This window comes from Neoarius graeffei, chromosome 15 (assembly GCF_027579695.1).
Source record: "Neoarius graeffei isolate fNeoGra1 chromosome 15, fNeoGra1.pri, whole genome shotgun sequence".
Lineage (NCBI taxonomy): Eukaryota > Metazoa > Chordata > Actinopteri > Siluriformes > Ariidae > Neoarius > Neoarius graeffei.
Genome location: NC_083583.1, coordinates 47161760 through 47187295, shown reverse-complemented (window position 1 = coordinate 47187295; position 25536 = coordinate 47161760). Strand labels below are relative to the sequence as shown.

Here is a 25536-nt window from a genome sequence, read left to right as displayed (position 1 = left end):
CCATTATCAAATAAAGTGTCTTCTCTGTTTCTATGACCTCGAATAACTTAACTGGGGAAGAGAGAGAATAAGAGGATAATAGCTGTGATAAACAATGAGAGATTACTAGTGTCCTACTCAATTTTCATTATGGACAGGGACAAACACGTACACAACTGTGTGTCTTAATGTCCAAGTGAGGACTTATTAAAACAACTAATTAATGCTATACCTAAAAGTAACCACAAGAAAAACATTAGGCTCTTTTAGTGGGTGGGTGTTAGTTAATTAATTAATAAATAAATAAAAGCTGCAGCTTTTATTAAAAAAAAAAAAAAAGACAAAACAAACAAGGCCTCCATACTGAATCAGTAGCATGCCCAGGTTTATGGGTATGGGCTGACAAAGCACCTTTAGATAGCGCACCCTAATTATGTTTAAGACAACAACTGAAAGATCCTTTACAATTACATCAGTGAACTACACTGCACAGGGAGTAATACACCACTCATCGATGTGATTTGAAATCAGAGTTGCAGTGGAAATTATGATGGCAGCTGCTATCATGTGTCGCCCATGTGATCACACCCCTGAGATAAACCGGGAAGGCTGAACGACAACACCTGCATAGACAGAAGCAGTGATAAAATGAGGAAACTGAACAGCGAAGACATCGAGTCAGTCGTGTTTACTTGCAACTTAAGTCGGCTCAGTTTTAGCCAAAAAGAGAAATCATACAGACACACGCTGCCTCATATGCTGGGCCACAAACAGAACATAATGGGGATAGAAAGATGTCCCGTCATCACAATCAATAGTACGGAGGACAAGTGCGGCCTGAAGACAAAACTGCTGAAGAGGCGCCTGCCCTTACCTCAGTCATCTCACTACTGCAATACTGCTGTTAGGAACACAATCCAGTTCAAATCTAATTACAATGTAGAGTGAGTGAACGCGCGCGTGAGAGAGAGAAAAATGTGCAGCGTCATAAAGGAAAGTGAGCTGTGAGGTAGAGAAAGAGAGCAGGAAAACAAGCTCCATTCCTCAAGAGACGCACATTAATCAGAGGAGAGAAAGGTTGCGAGGGAGAGAGAGAAGGCTGGATAAAAAAAGAAAAAAGAACGAGGGTTAAAAGGGAAGAATGAAAAAAGTATGAGGGGGCATTCAGGGGTTAGGAGAGACAGGAAAAAAAAAAAGATAGCAATGCTGAAATTTTTTTCAGGGTCTGGGTCTTTATAGTCTCATCATACAGACACAGGCTCTGATCATGTTTTATGAGGGTAATTCAGTGGCCTCTTGCTGGGCTATGGCTAACTCAGAGACACACGCACGCACACACTTCTATCAATAGCAACCAGTGCTCAAACCCAGCACCCCTTTGCCATGTCACTAATCTGTTCCCTTACAGGAGGGCCAAGTAAACTCAATAAAAAACAAAAAAATAAAAAGTTTTAATGCTGCTTCTTTCATGGCGGTTACAGTGCGGTTTTGGTCACTGACTGATTTCACTTTAGAGACCATTAGAGCTACAAAATAAACTATAATCACAATTATACACTAAAGTTAGAAACAAATGACTTATTATAATTGATTTTATCTGAATAGTTTAAAAAAACATTTTTTCACATAAGCCTTTATTCGTACAAATCTCTAAATTACAAAAATAAATAAAAAATACGTCACTACAGCAGCATGCAGGCAGTTCAAGCATATGAAGAGCTTGCAATACAAAATGCATCTCCAAAACCGGCCAACAGCATTAATCATAATTAAAATAGGATTAACTGTGCAGTCCTTACATGCATGCACCCTTTTAAACCTTTCCACAGGGTAGCAACCTGGACTTACTGGGGATTTTTAACTTTTTTTTTTTAAAATTACAATACGGCTAAGGTCCAAATGACCCCCCTGGGACAATTCCTGCTTGAACCGCTTTTGGCTGCAGTTACAGCTGCAGGTCCTCTGAGATACAGCTGTTAGCTTTGTAGATTCTGGTATTTTTGCCCATTTTTCTTGGCAAAATTGATTAGGCTCTGTCAGAACAGAAGGATATCGTTGGTGAACAGCAATTTTCAAGACTTGCTACAAGGTTTTGAACCACACCAGTGTAGCTTTGGCAGTATTCTCAGCTTTTTTTTTGTGCTGGAAAGTGAACCTCCACTACAGTCTCTTGCAGATTGGAACAGATTTTCTTCGAGAATTACCATGTATTTGAGTCCATCCATCTTACCCTCAACCCTTGACTAGTTTTGTAGCACCAGCTGATCAAGCATCTCCAAACTATGATGCTACCACCTTCACTAAGGCAGCTGGGCCATAGAAGGTTCACGCTGCACGCTACACGTTCACGTGAAGAACCGGACCCTGGGCCATTAAACTTCATGCTTGGATGTTCACGTGTTGCATCTGTTCTACTTTGACCGAGTAACCAACAATATGGACTCTTCGGATGACGACGATTGCCTCATTCTGCTTTTACTGAGACAGAGGAAGAGAAAAAGGAACAGAATTTGGAGCCGAGAACACTTCCTTCTGAGAGAAACCCGTGGTGAATTTCACCGAACATTCTATAATCTGCTTGACAATCCCGATGAAGAACTATTTTTCAATTATACCATTCAATTATATTTTTTCTGAAGTTTTCCCCTGAAAGCATAGAGTTATCTCCCTAGACCCGTTCTGATTGGCTGGCGCGGCGGTGACCGCATGCATTGACTGGAATTTCCATCTTCACGCCTAGAAAAAAAGTGTGCATGTTCATTTCACGCTTCACGCGTGAAGTGTGCAGCGTGCAGCGTGCAACGTGAACGCCGTTCTATGGCCCAGAGCAAGTCATGCTACGTTTGTCCACTTTTCTTTACACGCGTGTAGCGTGTAGTGTGCAGCATGCAGCGTGCAGCGTGAACCTTCTATGGCCCAGCTGCCTAATGGGATGGTGTTCCCATGGCAATGAGCAGTGTGGGGTTTCTGCCAAACACACTGCTTTCAGGGCCCGTTTACACGAGGACGCTGTCGGGTAAAAACGACTAAATATTTTATCGGAAGTGCCTTTCGTCTACACGGGGACGGCGTTTCCGAGGCTGAAAAACGGAAAAAATTGAAAACGCCTTCCAGAGTGGATAAGTTAAAAACAGCCCCCGTTGCATATCCGTCTAAACTACCCAATACGCGAAACTCTGCTCGGATCTGCTCACGTCGGGTACGCGTTTACGTCATACATATGTCATATACTGTACATGCCAGCCCGGGAAGTAAGAAAGTAAGTAAAAAAAGTAAGAGCATGTCTGATTACATCGATCCAACGGACCTTCAAGCTGCTCTGGCAGCTTTAATAAACGTCCAGGAGTCCTTCGAACATCTATACCGAATCTGCACATATACCGTTAATGAACAGAGGCGGGTATAGTATGCTCTTACTTTTTTACTTACTTTCTTACTTACCATAGCCAGAGTAGTCAAAGTTTTCGCGGCGCAGATGTGCAGATCAGACAAGACGGAAGACGTTGCGCATGCGTGCAGACATAGCGGGGGTCTTTCACAGCACCACCTAGCCGCCTGGCATGCACATCCAATTGAATTCCACACATTTATGCGTCACCGTATAGACGCAGATTTCCTCCTTGAAAACGGTCGTGTAGACGCGGAAAAAAGTGAGAACGAAAACAGACTTTTGCGTTTTTGTTTCAGACCATCCCCGTGTAAAGTGGGCCTCAATTTTGTTCTCATCAGACAAGAGAAGCATTTTTCCATATTTATCATGTTTTTCCAAGAGTCCAACATGCCAATCCTAAACAGGATTTTATACATCTCACCACTCAGCTTTCTGGATACTTGGAGTACGGTTCTCCTGTGAACAGCTTCTCCCATCTGAAATGTACATCTTTCCAGCTCATTAAGGGTGACCCTTGGCCTCTTGATTACTTCTCTGACTAATGACCTCCTTACCCGGTCATTGAATTTTGTTGGATGTCTTCCTTGAGGCAGAGTCGCAGTTGTGCCATATTCTTTCCTAGTTTTAATTGGTCTCCATGATGCTGTTTGTTTATATTGAGATATGATACTTTAACTGCACACAGGTAGACACCATTCAAATCATCATTTGACTTCTGATGGGAACAGCCTACACCAGTACAACTTCAGGGGTTCCACAGGTGGGGCTAATAATTTTGCTATCTATGTTGACCCCAACCACTCCCCTTGCTTCAGTATTATGGGCCATTTTGAATAAATGCAGAACACATACAGTGGCATGCAAAAGTTTGGGCGCCCCTGGTCAAAATTGCTGTTACTGTGAACAGTTAAGCAAGTTGAAGATGAAATGATCTCCAAAAGGCATAAAGTTAAAGATGACTCATTCCCTTTATACTTTAAACAAATTTTTTTTTTATTTTCATCTTTTACATTTTCAAAATGACAAAAAAGGAAAAGGGCCTGAAGCAAAAGTTTGGGCACCTGACATGGTCAGTACTTAGTAACACCCCCTTTGGCAAGTATCACAGCTTGTAAACACTTTTTGTAGCCAGCTAATAATCTTTCAGTTCTTACCTGGGGGATTTTCGCACAGACGTCCTTGCAAAAGGCTTCCAGTTCTACAAGTTTCTTGGGCTGTCTTGCATGCACCGCTCTTTTGAGATCTATCCACAGATTTTCAATGATGTTTAGGTCAGGGGACTGTGAGGGCCAGGGCAAAACCTTCAGCTTATGCCTCTTGAGGTATTCCATTGTAGATTTTGAGGTGTGTTTTGGATCATCGTCTTATTGTAGGACCCATCCTCTTTTTAACTTCAACTTTTTTACAGATGGTGTGATGTTTGCTTCCAGAATTTGCTGGTATTTATTTGAATCCATGCTTCCCTCGACCCCAAAGCATGATCGATCCACACCCATGCTTCAGAGTTGGAGAGGTGTTCTTTTCCTGGAATTTGGCACCATTTTTTCTCCAAACATACCTTTGCACATTGTGGCCAAAAATTTCTATTTTGATTTCATCAGTCCACAGGACTTGTTTCCAAAATGCATCAGGCATATTTAGGTGTTCATTTGCAAACTTCAGACGCTGAATTTTGTGGCTGGGACGCAGGAAAGGTTTTCTTCTGATGACTCTTCCATGAAGGTCATATTTTGTTCAGGTGTCGCTACATAGTAGAACAGTGCACCACCACTCCAGGGTCTGCTAAATCTTTCTGAAGGTCTTTTGTAGTCAAACAGGGGGTTTCATTTGCCTTTCTAGCAATCCAACGAGCAGTTCTTTCAGAAAGTTTTCTTCATCTTCCAGACCTCACCTTGATCTCCACTGTTTCTGTTCACTGCCATTTCTTAATAACATTACAATCTGAGGAAACAGCTACCTGAAAACACTTTGCTATGTTCTTGTAGCCTTCTCCTGCTTTGTGAGCATCAGTTATTTTATTATTCAGAATGCGAGGGAGTTGCTTAGAGGAGCCCATGGCTGTTGATTTTAGGGACAAGTTTGAGGAGTCAGAGAATTTATACAGCTTTGAAATCTGCATCATCTGACCTTTCCTAATGAAGAATTTGAACAAGCCACAGCTCAATAAGCTAATTAAGGTCTGGAACCTTGGTAGAAAGTTACCTGAGAACTCCAATGTATTAGGGTGGCCAAACTTTCGCATGGTTTTCCTTTTCTTTTTTCACTCTCCAATTGTACAAAACAAAAATAACACACAAATCTTGCAGAAAACACTGAAAAGAAATGTCACGTCTTTACCTTTATGCCTTTTGGTGATCAGTTCATCTTCTGCTCACTTAACTATTCACAGTAACAGACATTTTCAGTAAGGGTGCTCAAACTTTTGCATGCCACTGTAATCCCTTTTCTGAAACTTCAGTTCATTTCTAGGCATGCAACGATCCAACCAATTCATGGTTTGATTCACGATATCCTATTCACAATTTGATTTTCCCATGATATTATTAAAAAAAAAATTACTTAAATTGCAACATTTTCCTATTCTTTATCAATTTAAATATTCCTTTTTTAATTAAAAAAAAAAGTTTGTTTCATTTCTTTAGTAACCAACAGTAATCTCATCTCATTATCTCTAGCCGCTTTATCCTTCTACAGGGTCGCAGGCAAGCTGGAGCCTATCCCAGCTGACTACGGGCGAAAGGCGGGGTACACCCTGGACAAGTCGCCAGTTCATCACAGGGCTGACACAGACAACCATTCACACTCACATTCACACCTACGGTCACCAACAGTAATTACTTGCAAATTATTAACAAATAGGCCTTTTATTAATAAACTTTTAGAAACATTTCTACTACCTTCATTTGCTTCTCTTTTCTTTAGCTTTCGGCATTCTATAGATAGCTCAGATTTCTTGTTAAATTTATTTGTACAGTCAATCACACAACAACCCCTTCCCACTTTAGAGACTTTTTTGTGTTTGTGGTGTGTGCACGCGTTTGTTCACAGCATTAGAGCTTCACGGCATTAGATCTTAGTTACATCCACCTAGGGTGAAGTCACATGCATTCCTGCTATTGTCGTTATTGCTCCCTCTGCTGTCTAGACAGTCCAATTACCACTGGGAAAAACTAAGATTACGCAGCCAGATTATAATTGCTAATCATTTTTTCTTCCATTGATTCAAATAGTTATGAATTTGTATCATGATTTATCAAACAATATATCCTTACATGCCTATTCACTTCAGTTCCTAGGTGGAACACTACAAAATGTGGCAAAGTGCAAAAGGGTGAATACTTATGCAAGAAACTGTACATCAATGAAGGCTTATAAAAGTACATACAATACATATGGTCTTACCTATATTAGGGTGATTCAAAATCTTCATAATTCTTACTTCACGAAAAAGCTGTTGAGGGGAAAAAGTTCTTATTAGTATTTTTTTTACTACTAACTTATGACACAATGGCTATTTCAGAAACAAAACACAACACAAGCCAAGACCGTCTGAACCATGCAGTGCATTTCACACAATAATAACTTTAATCACTCAAAAGCACGATGTAATGCCAAAACTTGCCTCCAGCTTTAACTTCAATAAAAAATTGTGAACCTTTTACAGGTTCTTGCAAGATTGCAGCTTTGTAGATTAACCATGCTGTCACTAGTGAATGGCTGTACAGTGAGAAAACCTCCTCATACGTGATTTTAAAAATTCTCATGTGAAAGAACTTCATTGGCGGCACTGTGGTGCAGCGTGACGCATTGCAACCTCACGGCTCCACGATCGATCCTGAGCTCAGGTTACCATCTGAGTGGAGTGTCTGTGCCTGTTCTCCCAGTGTCTGCTTGGATATACTCTGGAGTCACCAGTTTCCTCCCACCTCCTAAGAATGTTCCAGTTGGTGGACTGGCTACACTGTGAATGGTGTTCTGTGAGGGACTGGTATCCAGTTCAGGGGAAAAATGTCTGATGTATGTATTGAGTTGAATCAAGTTAAATTCCGATATTACACTCATACCTACCACCTCCTACTTTTTTTTTTTTTTTGGGGTGGTGTTTGTTTATAATGTGATTTCATACACCATCAGGTTGGGTGGCGTGATGACGTTCAATAATTCAATGCTGGAATTCAAATCACTAAGTTTCCAATTTGTTTTGGAATAGCTTAAATGTTTATTTGAAGCCAGAAAGTTGTAACTGAGCCATAATGTGAACAGACTATATTTTCCCCCTACACTCTGGGGGGGGGGGGGGGGGGGGGGGGGGAATGTTCCACTGATCCGTCTCTCTAAAAGAACCTGGCTAGAACCCTCATTTTTAGGGTTTTCCCCTTTCTGTTCACCCTACAAATATTGTGCGCTTGTTTCACTGTCAGTTCCATTAGCAGGCTTATGTTGGGATTAGATTCTCCCTCACTAGTATGTGCTTTGGTTGACAGCACCTGCCACATTTGCACCACCACTACCTCAAAATTATTCATGCCAGTAGTCAGCTCCTTGCAGACTAACCAGCAGCTCACAAAAAAAGGTAAGATGTGAACCACAGGCTTCTGCTTCCTCTGCAGAGAAAAGTCAGCCACAGAGATTTAACAGCTTGAATAAACAGACTTGCTATTCAAAAGGCCAAAAAAGACTCCTTTTTTATAGCCGGAGCAACAGAAGAGCTTTTCTATGAATGAACAGGAAGTGAACGTCTTGCCCGTTTGTCCAATCAGCAGGCACTACTCTGGTCTTGTGCTCTGGCATGACTGGTGATGCAGTTACTGACGTGAACAGTACAGATATTTCAACTGAGTGCAAGAAACAGTGAATGCCACCATACTCTCATGCACTTGGCTTTCAGGACTCACTAAACTATCGGCTTGTAGACTAAGACCCCGTCCACACGTAGCCGGGTATCTGCTAAATCGAAGATATTTTTCTACGTTTTGGCCTGTCATCCACATGAAAACACATCAAAAACGAATATTTAAAAAAACTCCGGGCAAAGTGAAGATTTTTGAAAACTCCGTGTATGCCTTTTCGTGTAGACAGAGATAACTGGAGTTTTGCATTTTAGAACGTCACAATCCGCGCCAAAAAATGACAACAAATCTGCCCTGACGTCAAACGTGCGACCTTTGTTTACTGCAGAAGCCAGATTAAGCATGGACAAAGAGTAATGGATCGGAGTAGTGCCTTGAAAGCGTTAATTATTGTGCAGGTGCTATTTACATGTTTAATTTTAGAAGCCCAACTACTGACAAGATTCCCAATCAACGTTTTCTTGCGTCTTTTGTAGTTTATACTCCAAAATTGTGTTTAGAAGCAATTCTGTCTCCGAGTCTGTCCAGACGAACGAGCTTGGCGCCATGTTTTATGTTTAGGCGGAAGTGACGCCAACAGAGGGCTATTCTGATGTGAAGAGGGGGTAGGATTTGGGGAAATAATGCCATCTACAGGTTTGGAATGCTTATGAATGTGATTGAAAACGCAGATGTTCGGTTATGTGTGGAAGGGATTTTTTTCGAAGACGAGGTGGTGTGGATAAAACATTTTTATAAACGGAGGGGGGGGAAAATGTTCGGTTTTAAAAATACCCGGCTACGTGTGTACATGGCCTAAGAGACCGGTTTTAAGTCTGATGCATTTTAGGAGAGCTTGTGAAAACCAGCACAAGCCCAACACCACCGCAAAGAGATTTAGCAACAGAGAATGCATGGCTGAGAACAAGTGTGGGACAACAAATAGTCAAAACGAGGGAGAGTGTTCTTTCAACTCCATCAACAGCAGGCCACCAAATTCCAACAATACACACTGGAAGATCAATTTATCACATGGTAAAGCTGTCACACAAATGCACTGCTCCTGGATCCACCTCTTCAGATGCTCTGAATTTTCCACCCAGTGCAGAAGCATCAGCAGTTCTACCTGTGAACACAACTTTAAAGAAAGCAGAAGTCCATCACAACGCACATCCGTCACCCAAATCTGGTCAAAATGCTAATTATGCTGTGTAAGAGCATTGGGACAACACAGATTATCTTAAAATAATCCTATTGCTGGGGAGGGGGAAAAAAGAAAAGATTGAAATTGAATTCCACTAAGAAAAAAAAAGTTAACGGGGTGCCATTACTTTAGGGATAATGATAATCTTAATTATAATTGACTGCTTTTACATCTGTTGAAGTTGAATACATGAATGTTATTTGGGGAAATTTTATGTTAACCAAGATCACTAATTTATAATACGATTTATCCTCTCATGATTTGTCATATTTAAAATCCAACTGGTATTTGACTGACCCCTGACCTCTAGCGATTGATGAGAATCTGTCCACTTTTCTAAAGGAGAAAACTCGTACTGAAGGGACATGACGAAGAGAACCTTTAGAGGGAAAATAAAAGATTTGTCTGCTTGGTGCTGCACGTCAGCTGCAGAGAAATCCAGGCAGCTATTTTTAGAAAGATATTTCTAAACTCAACCACAGTGACGCAACAGCATTCCGGTCTGAAGGAGACCAAAATATAACTCCTGGTAGTACATTCATTGACGCTACATTTGTTTAAGATCATCTCACCAGCCTGGACCTCAAAGTAGTGGTGTGTAGCTCTCCTGAAACAATCACATGAGCATCTTGATATGTGACAAGTTGTATGAAAGAAATATTTCAGGCAGCTATTGAGTCAACAAATAATGATTTAAAGCTGATCCATGCACAAAAATGTGGTTCTGAGTCATGCAAGCAGTTCGATTTTAGTTTACAAATCAAAAGGAGGAGACCACACACATCCTTCACACAGACAGAGGCACAGGGGTCACACCTCCGTCACAGAGACAATCAGGTACAGTGGCCATGACTCCTCCATATAGACTGGCAGGCATATAGTCCACGCCTTCTTCACTGGGACTGGCAGGCATACAGCCCACGCCGCCTTCACTGGGACTGATGGGCATATAGGTCACGGCTTTTTCACTGGGGCTGATGGGCATATAGGTCACGGCTTTTTCACTGGGGCTGATGGGCATATAGGTCACGCCTTCATCAGTCCCAGTGAAAGGCATATAAGTCACGCCTCCTTCACTGGGACCGACAGGCATGTAGGTCACGTCTTCTTCACTGGGACCGACAGGCATATAGGTCACGCCTCCTTCACTGGGACCGACAGGCATGTAGGTCACGTCTTCTTCACTGGGACCGACAGGCATGTAGGTCACGCCTCCTTCACTGGGACCGACAGGCATGTAGGTCACGCCTCCTTCACTGGGACCGACAGGCATGTAGGTCACGCCTCCTTCACTGGGACCGACAGGCATGTAGGTCACGCCTCCTTCACTGGGACCGACAGGCATGTAGGTCACGCCTCCTTCACTGGGACCGACAGGCATGTAGGTCACGCCTCCTTCACTGGGACCGACAGGCATGTAGGTCACGCCTCCTTCACTGGGACAGACGGGCATGTAGGTCACGCCTCCTACACTGGGACCGACGGGCATATAGGTCACGCCTCCTTCACTGGGACCGACGGGCATATAGGTCACGCCTCCTTCACTGGGACCGACGGGCATATAGGTCACGCCTCCTTCACTGGGACCGACGGGCATATAGGTCACGCCTCCTTCACTGGGACCGACGGGCATATAGGTCACGCCTCCTTCACTGGGACCGACGGGCATATAGGTCACGCCTCCTTCACTGGGACCGACGGGCATATAGGTCACGCCTCCTTCACTGGGACCGACGGGCATATAGGTCACGCCTCCTTCACTGGGACCGACGGGCATATAGGTCACGCCTCCTTCACTGGGACCGACGGGCATATAGGTCACGCCTCCTTCACTGGGACCGACGGGCATATAGGTCACGCCTCCTTCACTGGGACCGACGGGCATATAGGTCACGCCTCCTTCACTGGGACCGACGGGCATATAGGTCACGCCTCCTTCACTGGGACCGACGGGCATATAGGTCACGCCTCCTTCACTGGGACCGACGGGCATATAGGTCACGCCTCCTACACTGGGACCGACGGGCATATAGGTCACGCCTCCTACACTGGGACCGACGGGCATATAGGTCACGCCTCCTACACTGGGACCGACAGGCATATAGGTCATGCCTCCTTCACTGGTGATGACCGTACACTACATGTATTTATTAGATAATACGAGTACACTGTGCACATTCATTTAACAACAGAACACTGATAATAAAAGGGATGTGTGATATCAATCTACACGGCGTAGACCATGTTGATTCAGTTGCATTGTAAATACGGAGATGCACAGTACACCGATTCAAAGTGCACCCCTAAGCACACAGATGGCGAACACACTGCAGCTTCAAACAGGACAATGACGCATACAGAGAAGAACGTTCCTTAATTCCCTGAAGTAAACCTAAACTGATTAATTGCTTCCAGAGACCACCACATCACAGAGAGCAGCATGATGGCCGTGTCCTGGGTAACACAACCAAGACCCACTAATACTAAGATTAAAACCCTGATGTCTTGATTTGTAGTGCTTACTACTGAGCTTGGTTGACGGAAGGGTGATTCATTTCCTAACTTATGACATTTGGTTGTAGAAATGACAGTGTGAGAAATGGGGCCAAGAACTGTATATCTGTGTGTGTGTGTGTGTGTGTGTACTGTATGCGTCATTAATCTTCCTATCAGAGAATGAGGCATTGGAGATCAGGGTGATAGGATTGTGATGCTCCAGTGGTCACAAACACACACAGTAATGCATACATTAATCATATATCCATCATAACAACCATTATAAAAAGACAAAACTAATGCATTACTGCACCATACACAGGTTTATAACACTCAGGTACATTAAGAAATGTGCTCACATGAAAAGCTGCTCTGAGCACAAAAAAGAAAAAAAAACCATTAGATGCAGCTTACATTGATGACTATTTTGGGAAATTTTCCTATTTTCCAGAGGCTCAAAAATATAGCCGAGATATGAAAAGAACTTGCAGGATTCTCATTCAGGTTTGTTTTTATAAGTCACTTCACCCCCACAAACAAAGGCCTCCATCTGTGTTGACATGATTATGAGGAAACAGAAGGAATTTCAGTGCAGCCAGCTTTAGGGAACAGAACGTAATCAAAAACAAAGTAGTTCCAAAGTGGGTACAAAGAGTTCAGCATAATAACCACCCCAATCCTGTATACTTGATATTAGAAGCGCATGATAAGGACAAGAATAGCATATTGTGATATTGCTACAGTGGCATGCAAAAGTTTGGGCACCCTTACTGAAAATGTCTGTTACTGTGAATAGTTAAGTGAGCAGAAGATGAACTGATCACCAAAAGGCATAAAGGTAAAGACGTGACATTTCTTTTCAGCGTTTTCTGCAAGATTTGTGTATTATTTTTATTTTGTACAATTCGAGAGTGAAAAAAGAAAAAGGAGAACCATGCGAAAGTTTGGCCACCCTAATACATTGGAGTTCTCAGGTAACTTTTACCAAGGTTCCAGACCTTAATTAGCTTATTGAGCTGTGGCTTGTTCAAATTCTTCATTAGGAAAAGGTCAGATGATGCAGATTTCAAAGCTGTATAAATTCTCTGACTCCTCAAACTTGTCCCTAAAATCAACAGCCATGGGCTCCTCTAAGCAACTCCCTCGCATTCTGAATAATAAAATAATTGATGCTCACAAAGCAGGAGAAGGCTACAAGAATGTAGCAAAGTGTTTTCAGGTAGCCGTTTCCTCAGATCGTAAATGTTATTAATAAATGGGAGTTAACAGAAACAGTGGAGATCAAGGTGAGGTCTGGAAGATGAAGAAAACTTTCTGAAAGAACTGCTCGTTGGATTGCTAGAAAGGCAAATAAAACCCTCTGTTTGACTGCAAAAGACCTTCAGAAAGATTTAGCAGACCCTGGAGTGGTGGTGCACTGTTCTACTATGCAGGAACACCTGAACAAATATGACCTTCATGGGAGAGTCATCAGAAGAAAACCTTTCCTGCGTCCTAGCCGCAAAATTCAGCATCTGAAGTTTGCAAATGAACATCTAAATAAGCCTGATGCATTTTGGAAACAAGTCCTGTGGACTGATGAAATCAAAATAGAACTTTTTGGCCACAATGTGCAAAGGTATGTTTGGAGAAAAAAGGGTGCCAAATTCCAGGAAAAGAACACCTCTCCAACTCTGAAGCATGGGTGTGGATCGATCATGCTTTGGGGTCGAGGGAAGCATGGATTCGAATAAATACCAGCAAATTCTGGAAGCAAACATCACACCATCTTTAAAAAAGTTGAAGTTAAAAAGAGGATGGGTCCTACAATAAGACGATGATCCAAAACACACCTCAAAATCTACAATGGAACACCTCAAGAGGCACAAGCTGAAGGTTTTGCCCTGGCCCTCACAGTCCCCTGACCTAAACATCATTGAAAATCTGTGGATAGATCTCAAGAGCAGCGCATGCAAGACAGCCCAAGAAACTTGTAGAACTGGAAGCCTTTTGCAAGGACGTCTGTGCGAAAATCCCCCAGGTAAGAACTGAAAGATTATTAGCTGGCTACAAAAAGTGTTTACAAGCTGTGATACTTGCCAAAGGGGGTGTTACTAAGTACTGACCATGTCAGGTGCCCAAACTTTTGCTTCAGGTCCTTTTCATTTTTTGGTATTTTATGCCTGTAAATGATGGAAATAAAAATGCAATCTTGCGGAAAATATTAAAGAAATGTGTCGTCTTTACCTTTATGCCTTTTGGTGATCATCTTCTGCTCACTCAACTATTCACAGTAACAGACATTTTCAGCAAGGGTGCCCAAACTTTTGCATGCCACTGTACATACTGTAATTATGAAAAGCCTCAGTCTATTAAACTGCTGAATCTGTGATGCATCATCGCTAAATATCCTGAATTCTTTGGGTGTAGCATTTCACGGTTGTGTGTGTCTGGAAGCATGGAACAAGTGAAGCTAAAATACCTCAGAGAAAGAAGTTTGTTGCTCTGCTCTGAAGTCACCAATATCTGAATGCTGATTCTAATCGAATGTAATTCAATGCTCTGTCAATCCAATGTACAAAGTCAAAGTTCTAACAATAAAAATGATACAAGTCCAAAAAGTCTGAACAATCCAACTTATATACAAGCTATATCCAGGTTGACAGTTCAAGTTCAAAGTTACTTTTGGTCGTAGTTAACTGTTACACTGCAGTTATTCAAAACAAAAGGGCTTTGCTGAGTGAAGTCCTCTTGTAAAAGCCTCCGTCACTTTTCCTCACCTCCAAGTAGAACTTTGACAATATTTCCGCTATTGCTCTCTTTTCCAGTTTTTTAATGTCCATTGGTATGTTTTTCTCTTGTAAATATGCATGAAGAATATCTAATGAAGTTTTGGTAGCCTTTCGGGTGTTCAGTGTGTCTCTCTCTTTAAATCTTCCGCTTTTAACCCTCTGGGGTCTGAGGGTATTTTCTGGCACTCTAATGATTTTGGTATGCTCTGATTTTATTGCCAATTTCAACAAATCTAAGCAGCATTTTCAGAGTCATATTAATTTTTTGTATTCAGCACAAGGTCAATTACAATAATATCTAAAGGGGCGTTCACACGGCACATATTTGCATCGATGCTGCACCGATGTATTTTGTTGCGATATATCTTACACCGGTGTAAATTTTGTGGAGCGTTCACACGTCACAAGCCTGCTTACTAGAGAGAAGCGTGTTAGCACCAGTGCAGCCCCACTTGCGTTCACACGGCAGTTTTTGCGACCGTGCTATACGATAGTAATAATGCGGAAATGAAATATGCGCATGCGTGAAAGTGTACTTCCTTTTCCCGGTTGTCATGGCATCACCAAGCGCTGGGAAAACAACGTAGATGAAGACACCAGTGTTGCCAGATACTGCTGACATTTTCCAGCCCAAAATATGTTCAAATCCGCCAAAATGCACTTAAAACCGCCCAATCTGGCAACACTGGAAGACACGCAGTTCTGTTGTTGTTGATATTCGCCATTTTGGAAGCGCAAAATACCAGGATGCAAATTACGCAATGCCCGTATGTAATCAACTCTCCTCACACGTAGTGAGTCTACCCCTGTAGCGTTCAGACGTCCCATTTTATATCGGTGCTGCCCCGCAAACTAGCATTTACTCTGGAGTAAATTTCTTAAACCACCTCCCGAGCAGGGTTAGATTTGCACCGGTTTAAGCAGCTTTCAGGGGCTACACCGGTATAACTTTGTACCGTGTGAACGTTCTACCGGGGCAGCCCTGGTGCTACACCGGAGTAAAAGTTGCCGTGTGAACACCCCTTATATAGTATGAATGTCATAATTGTACTCTTAAGAAAATAACAGATAAATGAAGATGTTATAAAAAAAGCAGTTTTAGAACGGTGCTGGAATGTGTGAAAAAAACAAAACATGACTTTACCCATTCTGTCGAACTGTTTTGGTCACTTGATGTGATTCTGTTCAGTCTTAGTAATGTATCAAACTTAAAACTGCTCCATTGATTTGGACAATTAACTGGCCATCAAAAAATTTATGTCCTATTGTTTTGGGATAAAGAGTTGGCAGTGGGAGGGGTATTCAATGAGAAGTGTAAAAAATTTCCATTCATTCAATGAGAAGAGTGAACCCCCTCCCACTGCCATCTCTTAATCCCATCAGCTCAAGTCACAATGGGTGAGGTAATGTTTTTCACACATTCCAATACAGTTCTAAAACTGCTTTTTACAACATCTTCATTTATCTAGTATTTGACTTTATTTTGGTATTTGACTATTCAGTGTGTCTCGAAATTAACTCTTGTACTATTTTACTCCGTTCAGAGCCACAACCAACTCTTTTACTCTGTTGTTACACAATTACTCTGTAATTCTGCTCCCACTCCAAATTTTACTCTCTAAACTCAAAATAGAGCAAAATGAACTATTTTGAGGAAAATACTTTTAACTCTGGAAAAAATTGCTCAGTCATTTTTCCTGTATATGAATTACAGCGCACGCATATCAACCGATATGCTCATAAGAAATTTTCAAGTTTCAAAGTCCTTTCCGCACCATTTATATGGCGCGTTTGGCGGTGCCGATCTCTGTTTCGTAGGCCTCATAAGAAATAGAAGAAATATTTACACTTATTCGAGCTGATCTTTGGCTGGATCGAGTCGAAGTTTTTAAAAAAAAAAAACAAAACACCACCATTCATCATCAGTGTTGCAGTTCTCAAGACTAAACCGAATCGCTGTCCTGAATCATCCAAAGTGCATAAAATCCACGTGCCATCTTGCAACAAGTTTTACCTCCAAATAGCCTCAACTATGTCCGACAGATTTTATCCTGTTTACGGTGGCCGTTCCCACCGCGAAAGAGAAACCAATCGAAATCGAAAGAGTGAAAGTGATCATCTTTCCATTACCATGTAAACAGTCTTTTATGAATGCATAAGTGTGCGCTCAGCCCTCCGACTCCGGTGTGACTGAGCAGGGTGACAAGTTTTATGTTCCATCTAATTTAGGTAATTTAAAAACTATAATATGATTTGGCAGTGGACACATCGGAAAGTGTAAAGTATAAAGTTTCTGTCAATATGTTTATCATGCTTGTATGATAAATTTGAAGACATCTCTCAATACATGACCTACTCATTCTAAACCTGTCGAGCTTCGCCGGCGAAGCTCTCGACCCCAAAGGGTTAATGAAGCAAACCTTGCGGCCATGTTTGCGTACAAACCGTCACAGTCACTCACTAGCGTGGAAGTTTTACATCTCCGACGTGTCTCTTTTCCAGTTTTTCTCTTGTAAATACGTGTGAAGAATATCCAGTGAAGTTCTGGTAGCCTTTCGGGTGTCCAGTGCGTCTGTCTCTTTAAATCTTCCGCTTTTAATGAAGGAAACCTCGCGGCCCTGTTTGTGCACAAACGGTCACAGTCACTCACTAGCGCGGAAGTTTTACATCTCCAACGTGTCTCTTTTCCAGTTTTTTGATGTCCATTGGTATGTTTTTCTCTTGTAAATATGCATGAAGAATATAAAATTACGTTTTGGTAGCCTTTCAGGTGTTCAGCATATCTTTGGTTTCAGTTTATTTATTTTGTGCTTACTGAGCACTGAATTAAACCAGCCTTCTCTCTCTCCCGGCCAACAAAGAAACGATTGTGCGCATGCGCAGCAGAAAAGTTGTGTCATTGGGTCTTCGCATGAAATCTGACGTGTGACGTCATGTTGTCTTGACAACAGTGCAATATCATAATATTGCATGCTCATTCTCCATTGGGGAGAGTGGCGTAATACATGGAGGATCAGCGATATAACAATATTGCATGCGATCAATAAACCCACTAGAAGGGAATATAATACATGTTTTTATTCCATGGAAAAAGTGGCCTGTATGTATAATAATTCATAATATTGGCTGCATCTCAAATTACGTGACATTTTTCTGTAGTATTATCCAGATTCAATTACACTGCCAAGTCCAATATTGCAACAATTATTACCAAACAATATACTGTGCAGCTATAGATGCTACTGATTAGCACTGAGAAAGAGCAGCTAAAGTTGTGAAGCCGATATCCACAGAGCAAAGGCCTTGCAACACTATCAAGAAAACTGCATTTCCTGAAGAAAACACAGATTAGTTGCACAGATTACAAAATTGCCCAGCATTAAGTGGTTGAAAGGTTGTTGCTTGGCAGTTGCTATGATAGTCCATGTAGTTGCTAGGGTGTAGCTATGAAAAGAATGTGACGGGTGAATTCTACATACATTTTTAAATAAATACAGATGCTTTTATGTGCAGGTGAAGGTTAAAGGCTTTGCCGTGCTGGGATTTGAACAGACAGCCTTACAATAAACACACCTTTACCACCAAGTCACCACTTCGGTGCAAGTGCGATTTGAATTTACTCAAATAAACAAGGTAGTGTGACTCTGCGTTACAAACTGAACATCTGGAACTTTGTCTTGTGACTCACCTTCACTATGCAGACACCAAATGACTGATGCAAACAATTTTATAAACATGCGTACTGACCATGAGAAACAGACAGTACATTATTATGATTATGGGCTGTCAGATGTTAGCCTAAACGTTAGTACTGATTTACTGTACTTCCCTTGTTACTGGATGAAAGACTCAACTGCAGCCGGTGATCAGGAACACCAGTATGGACGGGAACACCATACACTGGGCTGATACAGTAAAGCACAGTGACATGACCAGCCTGCAGTGAATACTAAGCATGCAGAATAGTTTCGAATGGGCTTTCTGAGCCTTGATAAGGTCTATAATTATTATACCTAGATCTTTTTTATCTCCCTTCTCACCTGAAGTTAATGAAATAGTCATAGGGAAACAAAACCGTCAGCGGAAAAGCTGCACCTTTTCTGACATGGGATTTTTTTTTTATTCATTTACATTTATGGCATTTGGCAGACGCCCTTATCCAGAGTGACTTGCATTTGGCGTGTTTCATAATTATTTGACACTGCTGTCAACCAGAGGGTTGAAAAATTGACTTTCCCAAATTTTGAATTAAAGTATGTTTTCATTGAGAGTAATATCCAGCTGATAAGAATGCCAAAAATCTAAGAAAAAAAACCAATGTTTCGGTACTTTTTTTGACCAATGAACATGCTAAGTCAGCAATAGTTACGTACGGGACCAAGACCCTTACCGCACCCACAGTAATACAATAAAAGGCCAAAAAAGATCTGATATTGATTTCTGTAAACTATTTGAGGTTGCCAAAATGGATCTTTTCTTTAGAAGTCAGCGGAAGAAGTGAACACTGAAAATATTTTCACATTATTATTTGTGTCCCTAATGTGCCAGCATGTGATTCCCTTCCAATTATCCTTATCTATTATATAGTATCAGAATTGTCACAAAAATATTCATAAATTTGACAGAATATTCACAAGTGATATTTATATCAGTATCAAGCATTATGAAGTAATGGTCAACCTATAGACATGATTTAAAGTATATGGTTACGTACGGGACACATGGTTACGTACGGGACATCTGGTTAAATACTGAACAAAAGGTTGCAAAATTGCTGAAAAAGGAGCCAACTTTATGGATTGCATACATAACTGAAGATTTGGAATGTATTGTAAGACAATGTTTAGTCAACTCATTTACTGTAACGTTCAAAATGTACATGTAACATACAAAAAACAGAAGCCGATTCAAAACCTCGTTGAAAATAGAATGTCAAACAAGGTGACACATGTAATTTGTTTGGAATGGCATCATAACCAGTATCCCCCATTTCAAAAGTAGTAATCGAGTCTTCACACTTTGTTTTAATTTGAAATACCACAGATATTCCATTTAATTATTTTCTAATAAAAATAACATTTAAATGTCTTGGAATGGCCTAATCAAAGCCCAGACCTCAATCCAATTGAGAATCTGTGGCATAACTTGAAGATTGCTGTCCACCAACGCAACCCATCTAACTTGAAGGAGTTGGAACAGTTTTGCCTTGAGTTTTGCCAATTTATAATTTTCCACTCACCTTTGCCAGTGTCAATCACCTCAACTAGGCAGATGTTTCTTACCTTGACAGCTTTGATGTTATTTTTATTAGAAAACAATTAAATGGAATATCTGTGGTATTTCAAATTAAAACAAAGTGTGAAGACTCGATTACTACTTTTGCAAACCACCATATGTATGTATACATATACTTCTCCTCAATTTCAGTTTATTTCCAGGGCTAATCTTAGCTGTGTCACATACAATATCAAATCTGAGATATGCTCTCAACAAATAGGACAGACTTATATTCTTATGTGAAATGCAATACTTGAATGTTGGCATTTTTGTGATTGACTTTCAGTTAGAGTCTGAATGAAGAACCGTAGGTTTAACAGCAATGAAATGATTTTCTTAATTTCTCATTTTCATACACCTTAATAGTCACTATTAGTAAGAATAAACAATTCTAGTTGGATAAATCTTACCATATATATATGATTTAAAGAGGAACTGTCCCGTACGTAACCTATGCCCCGAGTTGTTACGTACGGGACAATATGAATACATTTTTTTAAATGCCTATACCATGGTCAACCATTTATATTTCAGATCGTCTGATGAAATGGTCTTAATATGGCTCTAAGACATTCTATCAAAACCATAGTTTGGCTTACCTGACAAATAGTTAGAGCTACAATTTCAGTTACGTACGGGACATTTGATGAAAAATTCAAAAATGTCAGCCCTATGATTGCTCTCACATTACAGAACTTTTTGTCCAAGCGAGGTAGCTCACTAGGCTTAGACATGAAAATTGATACTTTTTCTAATAAAATAAAGTAATCAAAAAACTTTCTGATGCCTCTAAGGACTATTTCTAATCCCCCTAACTTACTATATAAAATCATTAAGTTACATATGGGACAAACCTCTCATTTTCCATTCTAAGCCCAAGTGGAATGAAGAATTGTTTATTGATCTAATCATAACCTCTTCGAATTATCGACAACATTAGTCAGTTTATCCCTCTGGCATCTGGTCTATGAAATCCATAATTTTACAAAAATTCTGAAGACTGAAAAAATCTGGTTACGTACGGGACAATTTCAATTCCAATTTTGCATAGGCAGTCAGGAAGTCACATAATCACATTGAAGTTCTTTCCTTGTGAGGGATGATAGAAATAATGTCATATCATAAAATGACCAGATATTAACAGTTATTTTAGTTAGGCATTCTTATTGGCAAAACTATTAGTTTAAAAAGAAATTTTTTGCTTGGCGTTACAAAAATATGTAATTACATATAATGAAATATTTTTGTTTCAAATATCAAATAAATTCTATTTGGTTTCCACAATATTTCAAGAATTCCTTGTGACTTAACATTAAGGATTCTTTAGTGGAACAGCTTTGAATTGGAATGGGCATTTGTAAAAATAGATACATCATCTCAGGTTGATGCAAATTGAGGGAAAACAGGTTATGTACGGGACACATCAGGTGAATTTCTATCCACACTGGTGCCTTTATGCAGGAACAGTTTTTTTTTTAGATTGCACAATAGGTCTATAGTTGAAACGAGAAACAAAAGAAAAATGCCATGGCCTATGCATTATCTTTTCATTAGCCTGTTACAGAATTTCAGTCCTTGGTGTCAAATTTTTGTGAAATATGCCATTTATACAACTGAGCTGTTGAGGGTTAAACTGCATATCACGGGTAAATTCAGGAGCGAGATCAATGTAATTCTCCCATTTTATATTAAACTTTGGTCAAATATCTGTCACATTTTGCATTTTGTGCAATTTTTTTTTACCTTGCGCAATACCAGAAAAATTCAGTTGAAATCAAGCCATTTGAGGCGAATTGGTCCGCCTCTGAAAAAACTTGGCATTTGGATTTCCCGGCAAACATTGATTTTTGTGATGTCACGTGCGGGACGCTGCCCTCTGAATCCTACGTCAGCGCTGGTTTGTTTATGAGAAAATGACCTGGTGGTTTTCTGCAAATTTCTTCAACGTTTTCGCGCAATTATTAAAATGGTTAACAGATGTATCGTAGGAAGGTGTAGCAACACCAATCTTGATGCGCTTGGTCTACACAGGCTGTGCACTGAAACCGTGCAAAGCTCGCGCAGCTTGCTGGCGCTTCCGCAGATAACGTCACGAATCCGGCTCCAGACTCCCTTGGGATTTTTCCAGACGCGTTTTGTTATTTTATTTTTTTCTGCTGTAGACAGATGGCCTTGTGCAAAATTACCCTTCTGGATGAGTGTGTAAAGAGACATACTTTCATATAAAAAAACAAAACGAAATTGGTCCAGAATATGCACTTTAAGTGTCTTGCTCAAGGGCCCAGCAGTGGCAGCTTGGCAGTGTTGGGATTTGAACTCACCCCCAAAAAAGTTATATAATGAAGATGCATCAACAACAGTGACTGTTCAGAAACACAAGCAAGTACTCAAACAATCTGAGTACTCAAACCTACTGAATGTAGCATTGGGTTGTGGCTATTTGGTCATTTCTGAAACACAAAAAAATATCATGTACGGCACAAAACGTCAAGGTGCTGCGGTGCGTGTGGATGCACAGTATGCTAGGAGCTATGAAATAAATACACAGAGTGACACTTTAAACTTGCTAGCATTCACGTTCCACTGTTAAACTTCATTTCACTAATGAGTTAAGTCTCTCCTTATCACACGACCACAGTTAGTTACAGATTATGAGCTACAAAATTGCTTCACACCAGCTAATCCATTATTCCCCCCAGAGACAGAGTAGTCCTGCTTTGAATTTTATACCTTCAAGCTGTTATTAAAGCTGAATCAAACTTAAATTTGTTCCATTTGCAGCTTATCTTTCAAAGCTCAACTACTGAGACAAATAGTTTATTACATGGAAAAGAAAGGTCTTGTATAGGCATGGAGAAAAAAGCCTTGGGTTTATAGAACTGAATCATTTACACATTTAGCATGACTGAGCTAAAAAATACTGCACGCAGAGGGTTTTTTTTTTAATTATTTTTTACATTATATGCTAATGAGGCGCTCCTATGCCTTTTTCTTTGAAATCGAGGTATGTTTTCACAAAATTCCATTGGGAAAATAAGCTGCCTGTTGAATAGTTTGCAGGTATAAATAATAAACCGGGAACGATTCTTGACGATGCAATGCACCAACCAAGTGGTGAGCAAAAAAACAAAACACTCAAACTGTAGGCAGCCACACAACACATGTGCCAGACACACAAGTCATGTGATCACTATTAGATAATTTATGATTTTATTAATATACAAGTTCAAAGGCTGTGAAGAATACTCAAACATTCAAAAATATGGCTTTATCCCTAATTATAGCAGACATTATTGTCTCCAAATTTGGTCACAACAGATTCCCCACACACACTACCTAATTCTCTCCAACAGATACCAGTTTGGAGTAACATGAAGCCAGTGACTACACACACACACGCAAGGTCATACAGCAACTGAATATACTTGAAGAAAAGCAATAACTGCCCTCTTCAATATACATTAGCTCATAGAGGACGGTGATGGAACACTGTCATTAATGTCACAGGGCCATTTAGCGCTTCAGATGTCATTTTCGGAACTCCGATCACGATTTCTCGACGTTCGGATGCCACTCGGGAACCCTAGAGTACCGTTCTTGAAGTACACTCACATTAATAGTGTCTTTTGGGAACATAAAATAAGTGGAAAAAATATCTCAGCACTCTTTCTTGCTGCTACTTCTTTTTCCACATGAAAGCGTCAGCAATATACATTTATCCATGGCTTATGGCAACAAAACTCACTGGTACTTTCAGACAGATGACTCAGTGTGCCCGTGTTTTGTCCGTTGTCTCTTTTTACAGCCTGATAAGCACAACGTCCTGAGTGAAATCAGTTACACAACAGTGACATGCTTGCGAAAGTGTATTATCCCAGCTGTTGTATTAGACAAACTTTCTAAGAGAAGAAATGTGCACTGAAATTCTTGCCTTGAATAAATAATGATGATCAGAAGTGCATTTTAACAGATCACTAATGGACACTTAAGGACACGGCCTCGTCACGCAGCCAGAATTATAATAAGTGAGATCACGGGGGGGGATTTATGCAGTCTCCATACAGTGGTGCTTGAAAGTTTGTGAACCCTTGAGAATTTTCTATATTTCTGCATAAATATGACCTAAAACATCATCAGATTTTCACACAAGTCCTGAAAGTAGATAAAGAGAACCCAGTTAAACAAATGGGACAAAATTATTATGCTTGGTCATTTATTTATTGAGGAAAATGATCCAATATTACAGATCTGTGAGTGGCAAAAGTATGTGAACCTCTAGGATTAGCAGTTAATTTGAAGGTGAAATTCGAGTCAGGTGTTTTCAATCAATGGGATGACAATCAGGTGTGAGTGGGCACCCTGTTTTATTTAAAGAACAGGGATCTATCAAAGTCCGATCTTCACAACACACGTCTGTGGAAGTGTACCATGGCACGAACAAAGGAGATTTCTGAGGACCTCAGAAAAAGCGTTGCGTTGTTGATGCTCATCAGGCTGGAAAAGGTTACAAAACCATCTCTAAAGAGTTTGGACTCCACCAATCCACAGTCAGACAGATTGTGCACAAATGGAGGAAATTCAAGACCATTGTTACCCTCCCGGCGGCACAGTGGTGTAGTGGTTTGCGCTGTCGCCTCACAGCAAGAAGGTCCGGGTTCGAGCCCCGTGGCCGGCGAGGGCCTATCTGTGTGGAGTTTGCATGCTCTCCCCGTGTCCGCGTGGGTTTCCTCCGGGTGCTCCGGTTTCCCCCACAGTCCAAAGACATGCAGGTTAGGTTAACTGGTGACTCTAAATTGACCGTAGGTGTGAATGTGAGTGTGAATGGTTGTCTGTGTCTATGTGTCAGCCCTGTGATGACCTGGCGACTTGTCCAGGGTGTACCCCGCCTTTCGCCTGTAGTCAGCTGGGATAGGCTCCAGCTTGCCTGCGACCCTGTAGAACAGGATAAAGCAGCTAGAGACAATGAGATGAGATGTTACCCTCCCCAGAAGTGGTCGACCAACAAAGATCACTCCAACAGCAAGGCGTGTAATAGTTGGCGAGGTCACAAAGGACCCCAGGGTAACTTCTAAGCAACTTCTCTCACATTGGCTAATGTTAATGTTCATGAGTCCACCATCAGGAGAACACTGAACAACAATGGTGTGCATGGCAGGGTTGCAAGGAGAAAGACACTGCTCTCCAAAAAGAACATTGCTGCTCATCTGCAGTTTGCTAAAGATCACGTGGACAAGCCAGAAGGCTATTGGAAAAATGTTCTGTGGATGGATGAGACCAAAATACAACTTTTTGGTTTAAATGAGAAGCGTTATGTTTGGAGAAAGGAAAAGACTGCATTCCAGCATAAGAACCTTATCCCATCTGTGAAACATGGTGGTGGTAGTATCATGGTTTGGGGCTGTTTTGCTGCATCTGGGCCAGGATGGCTTGCCACCATTGATGGAACAATGAATTCTGAATTATACCAGTGAATTCTAAAGAAAAACGTCAGGACATCTGTCCATGAACTGAATCTCAAGAGAAGGTGGGTCATGCAGCAAGACAACAACCCTAAGCACACAAGTCGTTCTACCAAAGAATGCTTAAAGA

General features: G+C 40.9%; 1 protein-coding gene across 1 annotated transcript in view; it reads right to left on the bottom strand.

Moving 5' to 3' along the window:
- The window catches only part of mark1 (MAP/microtubule affinity-regulating kinase 1), a 106507-nt gene that overhangs the window by 23369 nt on the left and 57602 nt on the right, over positions 1 to 25536 (bottom strand). The window contains exons 4-5 of the mRNA XM_060941499.1: positions 6773 to 6821; positions 1 to 51 (exon numbers count right to left, since the gene is read on the bottom strand). The exon at positions 1 to 51 is cut by the window's left edge and continues 15 nt beyond it. Coding sequence (XP_060797482.1) covers positions 1 to 51; positions 6773 to 6821 — 100 coding nt within the window. The remainder of the gene's footprint in view (positions 52 to 6772; positions 6822 to 25536) is intronic.